Raw genomic sequence first — 16915 nt, 5'->3', positions numbered from 1 at the left:
CAAATTTCAAAATGTTCTGCAACATGAATAGAACTTTCAAAACATAGCTACAAGCAAAACATTCAAACATCAAATAAAACAAATATCAGAACATAACCTACCCATATTTGGTTGCAAACGAACGATGTTTTGAAGGTTCTATTCGAAACCAAGCATCAAAGTTGCAAGCATTATAGAACCTGTATGCATGTTCTGAAGTATTTGCAACATTTTGTTATGCTTGAAACATCTTCTAAAAGAGCTGAAAGCAAAAAATTAAATGCTGGGACAGTTGGTGCGTGCGTTTTGGTGAAGATTTAGCATTTTTGGTTTACATTATTTTTTTGGAATTAAGAAAACATCTTTACTTTGTAGTATACGCTATAATTTGAATTTTTAAACTGGCATTTATTTGTACGTGAAAAGCTTTATTAATCTACCGCGAAAATGAAATGAAAGATCTAAATCCTAATTTTAATTTTATTGATCCCAGATTTAAGGCCATATAGGTTTATTTTAAAGAAGCCGCATCTTTGGCTTGGAATCAATACCAAAATCCTTAAGGGAAGGTCAAAATCTTTGGATCCAAGTAAACTTTTTTTTGAATGTAAAATCCATGTGATTATTTTTTTATATTGTTATAAATAGACTAACAAAAGGTATAATTTTAGACATCCAATCAATCAGATTCTCAATATTCAGAAATTAAACAAATTTATTTCAAATCTAAAAAGACAAAACAATTGTCTTTTTTTAAGAATTGATAGTTTTATTAAATGAAACGGTATTGAAATGGTATTTTATTTTCCTTTATTTTAAATGAAATAACTATATTTTTTACTATAAACTTATAAATAAAATTAAAAATTATTTTATGTTAAAATTGAAAGTCAATGTAATTTATTTTCATTTTTAATCCTAAAAGTTCGACTCTAGAAATAAACAAAATTAAATCACACCAATGTGCTGTGCTGCTTGAGGTTCTGTAGAACATGCATAACCCAAGTAGCAACATGTTCTATGCTACATGTATTTGATATTTGTTATGCTTGCTTTTGTTTTGATTGCCTTTTGTTGTGCTTGTGTTTTCAAGCCATGCTGCCGTCGAACGATGTATTTGTTCGGTTTGTTTTGCGAAGCTCTGATGTTTTGAATGTTCTATAAAAATTCAAGCCATTTGAAATCGCTTTCAAGCATACTTGTGCAGACCTTTAGTATATACCACGTATGGACTAACTCACAATTTAGAAAACGATGTTAAGAAGTTTTAAGATACCACAACCCAAGTAATTCGATTGTGGATGACAGTCTTTCGTGGAAGTTTCTACGCAATCCATGGTAGAGGGTACATAAGCTTCGGCCTGGCCGAACTTACGGCCGTATATATTTGTTACTATTTTTGTGAATTATACGAAAATTTTCTTTTGCTTTCACATTGAACTTATGTATACGGTCATTGAACTTTATACCCACGCTTAGTTCATAAAATATTTGAGACAAAAGGAAAATTTCATTGGGCTGTGGAAAATTTCGAAAAAATAATAAATTGTAACTACAAACAAATATTTTATGTAATATCTTTAGAAACTCTTCCTACATTTTCTATATATATTTTAATAATCTCCCCAAAACTTTTTCTTGCTTCAATTAATACCATACAAAATTTTGGAAAATAACAGATGGTGAGTTATAAAAAAAATCGAAATCTATCCTTGGCAAAATTTGCAAATGCTTCATCCTTACTTCCTAGCATATGCTGCTTATGTTTTGTATGATTTCCTATTTTATTTTAAAATTTGTAGTTATAGGCTGTCAAAATGCTTAAGTTCTGAAAATATTCGACCTTGCAATTTCTTATATACCCTTTTATCTTTCTTGGTTCAATTCATAGATTACATTGGATGAAATCCGCAATGCTAACGTTTTTAATACGGACAATGCCAACGGCACTGTGGAAACTGTCAACAGTGACCCTTCCAAGCAAGGTGTTATGGATCCAAGACTTTCCCTGTATGGATATACTAATGAAACAGTAAATATGCTTTTGGTGCCAATGTTTAAGAACAGGTAATTACATCCATACTCTTAACCAAGAGGTCTCTCGTATTAAAAAAGTTATTTATTTAAATTTTAGAAAAGAAGCTTTGGGTTCCATGGGCAACGATGCTCCCTTAGCTTGTCTTTCTACATTCCAACCCCTACCATATGAGTATTTCAAACAATTATTTGCTCAAGTTACCAATCCCCCCATTGATCCATTCCGCGAGAAGGTTGTCATGTCCATGCAGTGTCCAATTGGTCCTGAGGGCAATATTTTGCAACCTTCTGCTGAGCAAGTCCATCGCATTTGGTTAAATAACCCAATATTGAGCATTCCAGATACGAATCTCTTGAAACGTAATACCCACCGCGGCTGGAAAACAAAGGTCTTGGATATTACATTCCAATTTCAAGATGGCGTCCAAGGTTATATTGATTGTTTGGATCGTATTTGTCGTGAAGGCGCCTCCGCCGCCTCTTCAGGCTATCAGCTTTTGATCATTTCTGATCGAAATGCTGGCCAAGAAGGTCGTGCTCCAGTGTCAGCCCTTTTGGCTTTGGGTGCTTTGCATCATCATTTGATTGATACCTATTTACGCATGAAAGTGGGTATTATTGTCGAAACTGCAGAAGCTCGAGAAGTCCATCATATCTGTGTACTCTTGGGCTATGGTGCAGATGCCATTTGTCCCTATTTAGCCTTCGAATTGGCCCAGGCCCTACGCAATGATGGTGTTATTAGCCCTGATGTTACGGACAAGCAGATCTATTCGGCCTATGCTCAGGCTATTGATACCGGTATAGCCAAAGTTATGGCTAAAATGGGCATAAGTACTCTCCAATCTTATAAGAGTGCCCAGATATTTGAAGCAGTTGGTATGGGCGAAGATGTCATTGATAAATGCTTCCGTGGAACGGCATCCCGCATAGGTGGCGTTACTTTGGAAATGCTAGCTCGCGAAGGTTTGGAGAGGTTCACAATGACATATAGCAAGGTTTCGACAGATACGCGTATACTGCGTAATCCTGGTCAATATCATTGGCGCCATGGTGGTGAAGCCCACATCAATGAGCCATCATCGATCGCTAGCCTCCAAGAAGCTGCAGTTGCTAACAATGCTAATGCTTTTGAAGCATTTAAGGCTTCAACCTTGGAAAGTGTTAAAAGATGTGCTTTGAGAGGTCAATTGGAGTTGGCTAACGATCGCCAAAAGATTGATATATCAGAGGTTGAACCAGCAAGTGAAATTGTTAAGAGGTAATTTCTACTTGTGGGATATTATGGAGTTTGTACATTTCATATGTCATATATTTCTTTGAAGATTTGCTACAGGTGCCATGAGTTTTGGTAGTATTTCCCTGGAGGCCCATCAAACATTGGCTATAACAATGAATCGCATTGGTGGCAAGAGTAACACTGGCGAAGGTGGTGAAGATGCTGATCGTTATCTCAGTAAGTACACAGAAAAAAAAATTCACGATGTTTTTTTTTTGCAATTAAAGACATAATTGAGTTTTAAAAATATTCAATTAAAAGTTTAATTCATTCAACAATATTTTTAATTGAAGCAAAACTCAACCACAAAAATTAATAGTATCAATTAATTTTTTAATTGTATTAATTTTAATTGTAATTATTTTTTAATTTACATTCAATTAATTTTTTAATTGATAATATCATTTCTGTGATTGAAGACATTTCAATCAAAAATTAATTGGATCAATTAATTTCGTGATTGAACACAAAACATATTTTTTGTGTGTATAGAAATATACAAACTATTGGTGTACGACTACCTTTGGTAGTGGAAGCACATGTTGCAGATGATGGAAAAACTCCTCTGATTGATTTCAAAAAGATTTTGCGTCGCCGACATACAAAACATTGCATCTATTGTGCAACTCTGAATTTGTTGCACAGATAGTGCCCAGCAAAAAAGTAATGAAAATGTTCTTTTTGGATCCGGAAGTGGTGCATAATTGACGCAGAAGCGATGAATTTAACATGGGCTTGTCATAGGACGGAAGTCCTCCATTTCAACAGCCGTTGCACTGAATTTGCATCACTTCTTTAGGTGTAATCCGAATTCAGTGTTTTGAATGTAAATTAAGAAAATTCTGTTATATTTTGTCAAATAAATAATTTTTATAATTTTTAATTGATTCTAACGCTTGTTGGAAACGTTTGACCTCAAATATTTTCAAAAATTCACAATTTTTACAGATTGAATTTAGCATTTTTTTCGACAAAATTTAAATGATTTGTACCATTTTATGAATTCTTACTCTGTTTTTAGCCTATTTGAAACAAAAAAAGTTAAAATTACCCATTAAAAGTATGAACAAATCAAGTGTTAAAAATTGAATTAAAAGAACTTCCTGGGTAGTTAAAATAAAGAACATCAATGGGAGTGCATCTTCTGGAAGTGCTTTTAAAGTTGTGCCTTTGGAAGAACTTCCAATTTTTTTGCTGGGTATGTTTACACAACATGTTTGATTGTTGCTTTTGAGGACATTTGACGCTTGCAGTATTACCGGAGGTTGAAACTACAAATGTGTACATGCAGTGTAGTCTTGGTAGTAGTTAACTAACAAAATACATGTGAGCATCACGATCGTTAGGCGGGAGACTCATGATCTAAACAAGGAAGGCCCTATCAAGAGAGCGCATCTGAAGAATGTACACCACACTGGAGCACACAGCTAACGTGTGCTCCAGTATGTCTTAGTACAAAACTCCGAAGAAACAAATCGTCCCACAGCGAAACAGTAGTACTACAACTGATTTTTTAGGAGGAACTCTGCGACTAATGCGGATGCATCCACGATCGTTAGGCGGGAGACTCATGATCTATACAAGGAAGGCCCTATCAAGAGAGCGCATCTGAAGAATGTACACCACACTGAAGCACACAGCTAACGTGTGCTCCAGTGTATCTTAGTACAAAACTTCTTAGTACAAAAGTTCGAAGAAACAAATCGTCCCACAACGAAACAGTAGTACTACAACTGATTTTTTAGGAGGAACTCTGCGACTAATGCGGGATGCATCCAAAGTGATCCGAATGTGAGTCGAGTAGGAGTGGAAGACAGGCAAAAATATGACGCGTGTCTGGTGGCCCTTGATTACAAATGGAACACATATCAGCTATGCTGCTACCAACCGCAGATAGATAGGAATTGAGGCGACTGCACTTGCCTGTGCCAAAACTAACCTAGTCTGCCGTTGCAGGTCTCTTTCTTCGGTTGCTATGGACGGCAGCCGGAACCCTAGAACAAGATTAACCATATAGCTTATTACCGCTTCAGCTACAGTATTTTCATGAATCCTGTTCAGACCTGCCTGGTATGCTGCCTGATTTAGAGCATCTCTTTTGTAACGCTGGATCTCGCACTCTAGAAGGTGAAGTCCAACCCCTATATCCCTGGGTGATGGTTGTCTATTCATAATATGGTGATTGATACTGCTATAACAATCCAGGAGATACTAGATTGTTATAGAAATAACCATCGACAACATGTAATTTTGTCCATGGACGGGGAGGATAAACAAATTTAGGACCTTGATTCTACCACGGAGCTTATCACAAAATGCAGAAGCGTTTGCCGGGGGGTCTGATGACCCACAGTTGTTGTCGTTGGCACAGCATCCTGAGACGTAGTCAGTATGACTACACTATCGCAGCGATATTAGTCCAGAACAGTTTCGGATGTGTCCCCTGCCAGGCACCGGTTACACCGAAACCGACCGGTTGTTTCGGCAGACTGATCAGTACAATTGTCCGGGGTTCTGCTCTATCCCGTTTCGGACCAGAAGCAAACGAAGCAGGTTCCACGGGATGGTCTCCTCCAACACAAAAAGACGGAAGAAACTACGCGCACACTGATGTGCCCTCTGTCCGATGATTTGTATCCATTGGGTCAATCTTGTGCTGTGAACCCGCCGTTTTTGTAGAACTGGCAATACTTTCTTTTTAAAAAATTCGCAATTATTATATTAACGACAAATTATAAGAAATGGGATGTTTTTATTAAATGGATTGTAACGATCAAAAACAATAGAAAAGGAAGATTGGAAAATGGGCGACGTCATACCAAAAGTTGCATTTACGGTGTTCGATACATACACGTTCGTTCATTTTTAATTTGCAATATTTTTTGTTAAAAACTCACAAATGATGTTAAATTTTGTGTAAATAATAATGAGAAACTTTTGACCGATTGTTCTACGTCATTCCCTGATATAAATTTCTTTTTATTCTTAGTTTAATTTGTGGAACAAAAAATCATAAACGACACGTTTGCATCGAACGCCGTCAATGGTTTGATACCCTCTGTTGCCATTTTCCCATCTTCATCTTCCATTGTTCTTGGTAACGATATTTCAAATAAAAATGAGAAGAGAAGAAATATTTGACTATCATTTCCACATAGTCTGATTGAATTATTTTTCTTTTTAGATCAAGATCCCCAAAATAGCCGTCGCTCTGCTATTAAGCAAGTGGCTTCTGGTCGCTTTGGTGTTACCGCCTCTTACCTTGCTAACGCCGATGACTTGCAAATCAAAATGGCTCAAGGTGCTAAACCAGGTGAAGGTGGTGAACTTCCTGGTTACAAGGTAACTAAAGATATCGCTAAAACACGTCACTCTGTTGCCGGAGTGGGTCTTATTTCTCCGCCACCCCATCACGATATCTACTCCATTGAGGATTTAGCTGAACTTATCTACGATTTGAAGTGCTCCAATCCTAATGCACGTATATCCGTGAAATTAGTGTCTGAAGTAGGTGTAGGTGTAGTAGCATCTGGTGTGGCAAAGGTAAGAGATGTGATCAAAATGATACTCGTACATTCAATAAAAATATACAATCTAATTATTCTTTCAGGGCAAAGCTGAACATATTGTAATCTCAGGTCATGATGGCGGCACTGGTGCCAGTTCCTGGACTGGCATTAAAAGTGCTGGTCTACCATGGGAATTGGGAGTAGCCGAGACTCACCAAGTACTGGTTTTGAATAATCTACGTTCAAGGTGAGTTGGCCCATGTTCTGATCTCAAGTTCTTTTGATCCAACACTAACTATTTAGAAAACAATGCAAAAACATATAAAATATAAATATACCTAACTTAAATTAACCTGGTTATCCAGATAACGAGCTTCTTCAACGGCCTTGTCGTCGGAGATGATTCAGTGAATAAACCAAAATGAGGTCAGGAATTTGCGCGTCGCGTTGCATACAAATTCAATGTTCACAATAGAACATGAAAGTCACGATCTTATTTGCACAGAGGTGATTTCCGAATACTGATGAAATTTCAAAAAGGAATTCCTCCACATTTTCGATAAAAACATAAACGCTTACAAAATAACACACACACGATCGAAGCAAATTTAAAGGAAGCCCAAAAGAGAACGAACACAATGCTGAACTCGACACCCAGAAGTCAATGGAAGGATGTTGTTGTCTTACTTTTTGGAGGATTAAGACACTGGAAATGCTGTTCCCAATGTTCAAGTGTGTGTGTCTATGGATGTGAGCGTTAAAGTTTGTAAACGAAATGTCGGCATGCCCATAATCGATATACGAAAATATCAAACAAATTCAAAACTCGCCAAAAACTTTTGAGGCTATTGTACAATTGTCAGTAGATACCCAAAAATCACGTACCACGCTCTAAACACACATTCAATCAAACAAATTGAATCAATCATCATCTCACTAGTTATTGCTACTTTAGAATATATCGTTCGTTCGCTTACTTGCGCATACCTACTCCTCCTCTAAACGTCCGTCCCCCGTCGTGTTCGATCGTTCTCATCAGCTGCTGCAGCGGGCGGCTCCATTAGTAATTCTATCTGAATCTTTACATTAAAATGTTTAGAAATTTTTCTAATGATTTTCCTTTTATTTTCTATGTTTTTGTGTTGCTATCCACTACCGAACTGGCCGATGCTGCAACATTGGTTACATCTGTTGTTGTTATTGTCTGTTCCATCAGAGTTGTCGTCCAGGCTGATGGCCAGCTACGTACAGGTTTTGATGTCGTCGTTGCTGCATGTTTGGGAGCCGATGAATTTGGTTTCAGTACAGCTCCATTGATTGTTATGGGTAAGTTGGAGAAAAAAAAACTAAAATTCTAAAATCAAGGCCTTGAAAAGCTTTAAACTTGGGGAGGGCTTAAAATTAGAATTCACCATGTAATTTAGAAAAACATTGAAAAATCACTAAAAATCCTTATCACAGTAAATTGTTGTTGACTAGAAACTAGGCATTGTGTGATCGTGAATTCAGCAATTTCGATATGTTGGTACATTAGTGGGAACCACCGTGGTGCAATGGTTAGCAGCCCAACTTGCATACAAAGGGTCATGAGTTCAATACCAGTTTCGACCAAATACCAAAACTGTTTTCAGCAGTGGATTACCTTTCTCAGTAGTGCTGGTGACTTTTCTAAATAATTTCACTGCAATGTAAATAGGCGTTCGGACTCGGCTATAAAAAGAAGGTCCCTTGGGCAGCATGTCTGGCCTAACAATGGTCTAAATAGTTTAAGTGAGCCAGAAATAACGGTCTGCCACTAGTGTAACATAGGTAATAAAAACCCGAAATAAAAAAATAAGATTAATGTGTATGAAAAGATGATATACAGTGATGATAGATTTGAGTTCAATTTGGGAAGATTAATTCTCGTATGTTATTTCCATTAGAAATTATCACATAAATCCCAAAATCAGTCATCTACCCCTGCCAGATCTATACTGAAGGCTATGGAAATTCGCTCTAGCCGGCGATTAAACACATTTAGCTAGGCTTGTGTAGTAGATTGATATCTGGCATTTTCTTTTAACTTAATAATTCCAATTATTTCATCGTCTTGTAAAAAAGAAGATCAACAGTTTTGAAACATTTTCAAATTTTCCCTCAAAAAAGTAACCGTGAAAACAACCTGGTTTTCAGTGGTGAAACTGAACGTTATACCGACCTTTATATGTAACTGAAATTTGTCGGTGGTGATCAGCCAATATCAGCAGAGAGAGACCTACTTTCTCAGCGTGTATACACAACTACAGCGGTAAGCGGTAGGCAAACACTTGGTCGCGTGTATTTTTTTATGAGTTAATGATTGCTTGCCATTCAAATTTATTAACATACCACTAGGGATTGATTTTGCCTGTCCACGTGGTAATCTAGTTATCTTCAAATAAATTAACAAATAAAAATGTTTCACCTATCGTCTCTGAACATGGTCTATTTTCAACCAACTTTTGCTACGGTCACACTGGGCAAATATTAGTTAAAAATCAAAAACTAATTCGTCACCACAGCGAAATCAAGGAATATTTGTGAGAATATTTTCCAAAACTGGTTATCATTTTTTAGTCCTTTTCTTTTGTCTCTAATTTTTTAGAGTTAAGAACTAATGAATTTTCTTTATTTCTCGTTACTAAATGCAGGTTGTACTATGATGCGTAAATGTCATCTCAATACTTGTCCCGTGGGTATCGCTACCCAAGATCCCGTATTGCGTAAAAAGTTCACCGGTAAACCAGAGCATGTTATCAATTTCTTCTTTATGTTGGCCGAAGATGTACGTTTATAAATTATAATTTATAAAAATATCCCTTTATTTTATTATTATAATTTTTTTAATGCAACAGATCCGAAAAATCATGGCCAATTTGGGCATACGCAAATTCCAAGATTTAATTGGACGCACCGATCTGTTACGTGTTGCTGAAAAACGGTCTGCCAAAGGCAATACTTTGAATTTATCAATGCTCTTGGAAAATGCATTGAATTTGCGTCCTGGAACAAATATTGTTGGTGGTTCGGTGAAACAAGATTTCCAACTGGAAAAACGTTCCGATAATGAATTGATTGCTAAAATACAATCGATATTCAATGGTACTGAAGACAATGTCACCGTAAAAATGCGCATACACAACGAGGAAAGAGCTTTCGGTTCAACACTTAGTTACCATATAGCTTGGTAAGTAGATCACTTCCAAAATACATATTAAACGCTTCAGCTTAAAACCTTATATTTGAAGTTGTAAAACTCTATAACAGTATAAACTGTTTGTTATTTTTGCAGCCAGTGACTGCATGCCCAATTTCTGTTGTTTTAACATATTTTTCTGCTGTTGAAATGAACTTCATATTATGGAAATGAACTTCATATTATGTTATGAATAACAGCAAAAATGTTGTTATTCATAACAGCAGAAATGTTTGCTAAAACAACAATTTTTGTTTGCTGAAAAACAGCTGTCAGTGTTTGCTATTAATAACAGTCTTTTTTCTATGAGTGTATACCTAATCTAGCAAACCTTCCACTAGCTTTAAGCAATTTATTAAAATGTTTATTCTTTTTTTTTCAAATTTTAGCAAATATGGTGAAGCTGGACTTCCCGAAGGTAAAAGCATGGATATATTCCTTGAAGGTTCTGCTGGTCAGAGCTTCTGTGCTTTCTTAGCTCGTGGTGTTAATGTCACCTTAAAGGGTGATGCCAACGATTATGTTGGCAAAGGTTTGTGTGGAGGTACTATTGTAATCACTCCACCGGAAACTTCACCATTTGAATCCCATCTTAATGTGATTGTGGGCAATGTGTGTTTGTATGGTGCCACCGAAGGGCGTGCCTATTTCCGTGGCATTGCAGCCGAACGTTTCTGTGTTCGTAATTCTGGAGTCACTGCTGTTGTTGAAGGTGTTGGAGATCATGGTTGCGAATACATGACTGGTGGTATCGTTGTTATCTTGGGTCTAACCGGTAGAAATTTTGCTGCTGGCATGTCTGGTGGTATTGCCTATGTTTACGATATTGATGGGTCCTTCAAGCCTAAAGTTAATCCCGAATTGGTGGAATTATTGCCTTTAGAACTACCCGGTGATGTTGCTCACGTTAAAGAACTTTTGCTAGATTTCATTGAGAAAACTGGTTCCAAGGTTGCCAAGGACATTATGGATAATTGGTCTCAAGAACAGGCCAAATTTGTCAAAGTCTTCCCTTACGATTATCAAAGAGCCCTTAAAGAATTGGAAGCCGAAAAAGAAGAACAGGAAACTAAATCCAACAATAAGGCCATTGAAAATGGTAAGGCTACCCATGAGCCCAGTGTCAAAGATATTGAGGAGGCTATCCAAGATGTGGCTTTGGATCAAAAGAGAGCTGATCGTATTTTGGATAAGACCCGAGGTTTTGTCAAATATAAGCGAGAATCCGCTCCCTACCGCGATGCTACGGAGCGTCAGAAAGATTGGGAAGAGGTCTATAATTTCCCTCATGTCCGCAAAAATCTTAAAATGCAAGCGGCCCGTTGTATGGAATGTGGCGTACCTTTCTGTCAGTCCAATACACATGGCTGTCCTTTGGGTAATATAATTCCCAAGTGGAATGATCTAGTATTCCACGATGACTGGAAAGAAGCTTTGCGCCAACTACTGCAAACAAACAATTTCCCCGAGTTCACAGGTCGTGTGTGTCCAGCCCCATGTGAGGGTTCATGCGTCTTGGGCATTTCAGAACCCGCTGTTACGATAAAAAATATCGAATGCGCCATTATTGATCACGCCTTTGAGCAGGGTTGGATTAAACCCGAAATACCTGAAGTAAGAACTGGAAAACGTGTAGCCATTGTAGGTTCGGGACCTTCAGGATTGGCTGCCGCTCAGCAGCTTAATAGAGCCGGCCACTTTGTTACTGTCTTTGAGCGTAACGATCGCGTTGGTGGTTTATTACAATATGGAATACCAACCATGAAACTGTCTAAGAATGTTGTGAAACGTCGAGTAGACTTGATGACCGACGAGGGTATTGAGTTTCGTACCAATGTACATGTCGGTAAAGACATAAAGGCAGAAGTTTTGATGAAGGAGTAAGTTGAACTATTCTTTAGTGCTTCAAGACATATATGTATTATGTAATAATCCAATTTTAGATACGATGCTGTTCTTTTAACCACTGGATCGACATGGCCTCGTGATTTGCCATTAGCAAATCGTGATCTTAAAGGTATACATTTTGCCATGGAATTCTTGGAAGCCCAGCAAAAGAAACAATTAGGTGGAAAGAATGAGGTTATCTCGGCTGAAGGAAAGGATGTTATTATCATTGGTGGTGGTGACACTGGTTGTGATTGTATAGCCACTTCATTGCGCCAAGGTGCTAAGAGTATTACAACTTTTGAAATTTTACCAGAACCACCAAAAGGCAGAGCCAATGATAATCCATGGCCACAATGGCCCAAAGTATTCCGGTGAGTTTTCTTTAAACTTATTACAGGCCGTTTAAATCATATGTCATTTGCATTGCATTTGAATTTTTTAGTGTCGACTATGGTCATGAGGAGGTCCGTGTTAAATGGGGTAAAGATCCTCGTCAATACTGTACAACTACCAAAGAATTCATTGGTGAAAATGGACATATCAAAGCTGTCAAGACTGTCGAAGTTGAATGGACAAAAACACCAACAGGAGCTTGGAGCATGAAAGAAGTTGCTGGCTCAGAGAAGCATTTCAATGCCGATTTGATACTTTTGGCTATGGGCTTTTTGGGTCCCGAAAAAACAGTACCCAATGAATTGGGTTTGGAATTAGATAATCGAGGAAACGTTAAAGCTTGCAATGGTCATTATGGTACTTCTAATCCTAAAGTATTTGCAGCAGGAGGTAAGAATTGGATATTTATTTTAGTAATTAATAAATAGAAATCCGGTAAGCGAATAAAATAATTATAAAATAAAGGACGCCAAACAATGAGAATATTATATTTGAAATACATTTAATATTCGAATATAGTTTCAATTATTAGTTCTGTTTTGTTATTCATGACTAACTTTTTTTCTATTACCTTTCCAGATTGCCGTCGTGGTCAATCCTTAGTTGTATGGGCCATAACCGAGGGTCGCCAAGCTGCTCGTCAAGTTGATAGCTATTTAACCGGCCGCCCAAGTGGTCTTCCTGGTCCTGGTGGTGTTGTAGATCCCACAAAAAAAGCATAAATCTCGTTAATTCTATAATAATTTAAACTCATTAAATAAATTAATGTATTATCTAATCTATTTATGTTGAAGTATCCTCACATACTTACATATACATTACATACAAAAAAAAACGATATAAAAGCTGTATTTAGTTATCGTTCTCACATTGCTTCGATAGTTTATAAGTTTTAAACTTGTTCGTAGTATTAAGCATTTATAGTATATTTCGTCAGAATACGAAAAACAGAAATGTATTTAAATTATTTTGCAAAACGGAATAATTGTTAAAGCCGTATTTACATATATAAATATTTCTTTAATATCTTTGCAAAATGTATATTTAATAAATCAAATATATTGAATTATAAAAAAATTAACGCTTACATACTCCAAAAGTGTGGGTACATTGAATAAATGGAAGCAGATTTAAATGGAATACAAACTTTGTAAACATTGTTAGGAATGTATAAATGCACAGTTAAGCGATTTCAAACATATTTTCTAAGATAACAATCCATGTACCTAGAGAAAATTTATTGATGTTTTCTCTGAGTGTATGAATTTCCATTCACATAATTTCTTTGTTGTCAGTATACCCATGCTATGGAAAATTAATGGCTTTTATGTTTAAAGTGTTATAAAATATATATATTATGGGTCAATTAACTCCACTACACTACATGTATTATTGGCAAACCGAGGCACACAATTATCACTCAAATATAAACAATCACAAAAACAAACTTTATCCAAGTAAAAACAAATCTTATTATTCTAAAATTTTAATGTGACTTTTATTAGTTTAAATCATAAAAATGAGGCAGTCAATATGCTCATAAGACAATAATTAGAAATAAAAAAAAGTTGAAATTTATGTATGTTAAAGAAATAAACAATTAATTGGAATGCTGATTTCATTCACTAATTATATAAATTATATAAAAATATTTTAAAGTTTATGTAGAAGTTGTTTGTATCATTGGAAGTTTGATGTCAATGAATATAGCCTTTTATATCGATTGGCAGTTACAAAATGAGTTTTCTTTAAAATCAAAAATTCGCATATATAATAAATCAAACAAAATATATACAGTTTTACTAGAAAGTTGCCCATGGCAAGATAAACTGTATGTTATTCCTTATGGAATCTATGTTTTAAAAAGGTAAGTTAAATACTTACGTAGCTATCTTTCGGTCTTGATCAGCTTTTATAGAGGTAATTAGATGGAGATGAACCGGAACTGATATAATTCGAAGTTTAAGAAGTTAAATTTGGAGATCGGTTTATATGGGGGCTATATATAATTATGGACCGATATGCGTTTTTCGAAAGACATTATTAAAAGACATATGTTAGGAGCGTTAGGTTAGGTGGCAGCCCGATAATTTAGGCTCACTTAGACCATATCTTACATCTGAGTGCTGCCCGATTCTATGTTCAGCTCAATGACAAGGCACCTCCTTTTTAATAATGTAATAACATCCGATCTACATCAATATTGTTCTGTAGTTGGCGTTATTTCACCAGACAGACGGACATAGCTAGATCGACCCAAAATTTCACCCCACCAAAAAAATACTATATATTTTATGATATCTGAGACTAGTATTTCGATGCGCTACAAACGAAATGACAAAGTTGTGTTGTTGGAGGATATCTCCCACCAAATCCTCAGCCACACTATTCACTACATGGACGGCGGAAGTACGCAGGCAGTTGAATGTCAGAGTCGATGGCGAAACAATTCCTACAACAAATTACCCTAAGATTCTCGGGGTCACATTCGACTGCCTTTTTAAGTCGTCGCCCATGCCACTGCAATTTGTGATAAGCTCTGCGGTAGAAACAAGGTCCTCAAGTCGCTTGCCGGCAGCACTTGGGGTGCGGACAAAGAAACCTTGTTAACTACATATAAGGCAATTGGCCGGTCAGTGGTAAACTATGCAGCGCCAGTGTGGACACCTCAAACGAGCGATGCGCAGTGGAATAACATACAGACCTGTCAGAACGCTGCCCTTAGAACCGCAACAGGATGTCTCCGCAATACACCCCTGGATCACCTTTATGCGGAGACTAAGATCATCCCAGTGCGTCGACACAACTACATGTTGTCAAAGCAGTACCTCTTGGATTGCCATCGAAGTTGTCGATGGCAATCCAAGTGATTCGGATCACCATCTTGTGGATAGACAACCTCCACCCAGGAATGTAACGGTTGATCTTCACCTTCTAGAGCCCGAGATCCAGCGTTACAAAAGAGAGCCTCTAGATCAGGCAGCGTACGAGACAGGTCTGAACAGGATTCATGAGGATGCTGTAGCTGAAGCGGTGAGAAGCTACAAGGTTAATCCTGTTCTCGGAGTTCGACCGCCGCCCATAGCACAGACAAGGTAAGATCTGGCAAGTGCAGCCGCCTCAATTCATACTTATCAGTGATTGATAGCAGCGTAGCTGACGTGTGTCCCGTCTGTAATCAGGGGCCACATGACACTCGTCACATTTTTGCTTGCCCAGCTAAGCCTACCCGTCTCACTACCAGATCACTCTGGACACACCCCATCCTTGTCGCAGAGTTCCTTGATCTGGCTACCAGCTGAACTACACAAGCATAGAACAAAATGGATGAAACTACATTAAAAACTGTTACAACAACAACAAAGTTGGTATGCCCCCTTCCTATGGTGAAGGGTATAAATATAAAGGGTGATTCTTTTGAGGTTAGGATTTTCATGCATTAGTATTTGACAGATCACGTGGGATTTCAGACATGGTGTCAAAGAGAAAGATGCTCAGTATGCTTTGACATTTCATCATGAATAGACTTACTAACGAGCAACGCTTGCAAATCATTGAATTTTATTACCAAAATCAGTGGCAGAAAATCCGCTTTTTTATCGACAAATTTTGTTCAGCGATGAGGCTCATTTCTGGTTGAATGGCTACGTAAATAAGCAAAATTGCCGCATTTGGAGTGAAGAGCAACCAGAAGCCGTTCAAGAACTGCCCATGCATCCCGAAAAATGCACTGTTTGGTGTGGTTTGTACGCTGGTGGAATCATTGGACCGTATTTTTTCAAAGATGCTGTTGGACGCAACGTTACGGTGAATGGCGATCGCTATCGTTCGATGCTAACAAACTTTTTGTTGCCAAAAATGGAAGAACTGAACTTGGTTGACATGTGGTTTCAACAAGATGGCGCTACATGCCACACAGCTCGCGATTCTATGGCCATTTTGAGGGAAAACTTCGGAGAACAATTCATCTCAAGAAATGGACCGGTAAGTTGGCCACCAAGATCATGCGATTTGACGCCTTTAGACTATTTTTTGTGGGGCTACGTCAAGTCTAAAGTCTACAGAAATAAGCCAGCAACTATTCCAGCTTTGGAAGACAACATTTCCGAAGAAATTCGGGCTATTCCGGCCGAAATGCTCGAAAAAGTTGCCCAAAATTGGACTTTCCGAATGGACCACCTAAGACGCAGCCGCGGCCAACATTTAAATGAAATTATCTTAAAAAAGTAAATGTCATGGACCAATCTAACGTTTCAAATAAAGAACCGATGAGATTTTGCAAATGTTATGCGTTTTTTTTTTAAAAAAAGTTATCAAGCTCTTAACAAATCACCCTTTACCAAATCTATGAGGAATCTATAAAAAATTATATACACCCGTCAAGGATTATATTAACTACTTTTTATTCTACTTTATCTAAAATGTTCAATGTGAGGAAAAACACTCCAACTTATAATAAAAAGGGAAATAATCTGTAGGAAGCCATCATACGAATCGGTAATGTCGTTAAGTTAATTTTTACTACAAAAATTTTTTTCCATACAAAATTTTTTCTTAGTAAATTGTCCACATTTCGTAGTAAGATTTTTATATTGTCTATGTATTTTTATA

The 16915-nt window shown here is 37.1% G+C and overlaps 1 protein-coding gene across 2 annotated transcripts in view; it reads left to right on the top strand.

Moving 5' to 3' along the window:
• LOC142234000 (uncharacterized) overlaps window positions 1-13385 on the top strand; it is a 75536-nt gene extending 62151 nt beyond the window's left edge. For both annotated transcript variants that reach the window (XM_075305060.1, XM_075305059.1), the window contains exons 5-16: window positions 1871-2046; window positions 2114-3277; window positions 3342-3472; window positions 6480-6838; window positions 6906-7051; window positions 8021-8130; window positions 9477-9610; window positions 9681-10012; window positions 10411-11901; window positions 11965-12282; window positions 12354-12694; window positions 12884-13385. In XM_075305060.1, the coding sequence (XP_075161175.1) occupies window positions 1871-2046; window positions 2114-3277; window positions 3342-3472; window positions 6480-6838; window positions 6906-7051; window positions 8021-8130; window positions 9477-9610; window positions 9681-10012; window positions 10411-11901; window positions 11965-12282; window positions 12354-12694; window positions 12884-13026 (4845 nt within the window). In that variant the 3' untranslated portion in view covers window positions 13027-13385. The remainder of the gene's footprint in view (window positions 1-1870; window positions 2047-2113; window positions 3278-3341; window positions 3473-6479; window positions 6839-6905; window positions 7052-8020; window positions 8131-9476; window positions 9611-9680; window positions 10013-10410; window positions 11902-11964; window positions 12283-12353; window positions 12695-12883) is intronic.
• Window positions 13386-16915: the final 3530 nt, after the last annotated feature.

The sequence above is a fragment of the Haematobia irritans genome, chromosome 4 (genome assembly GCF_050003625.1).
Source record: "Haematobia irritans isolate KBUSLIRL chromosome 4, ASM5000362v1, whole genome shotgun sequence".
Lineage (NCBI taxonomy): Eukaryota > Metazoa > Arthropoda > Insecta > Diptera > Muscidae > Haematobia > Haematobia irritans.
The sequence above is the reverse complement of the archived record's forward strand: the minus strand, read 5'-3'. Positions and strand labels throughout refer to the sequence as shown.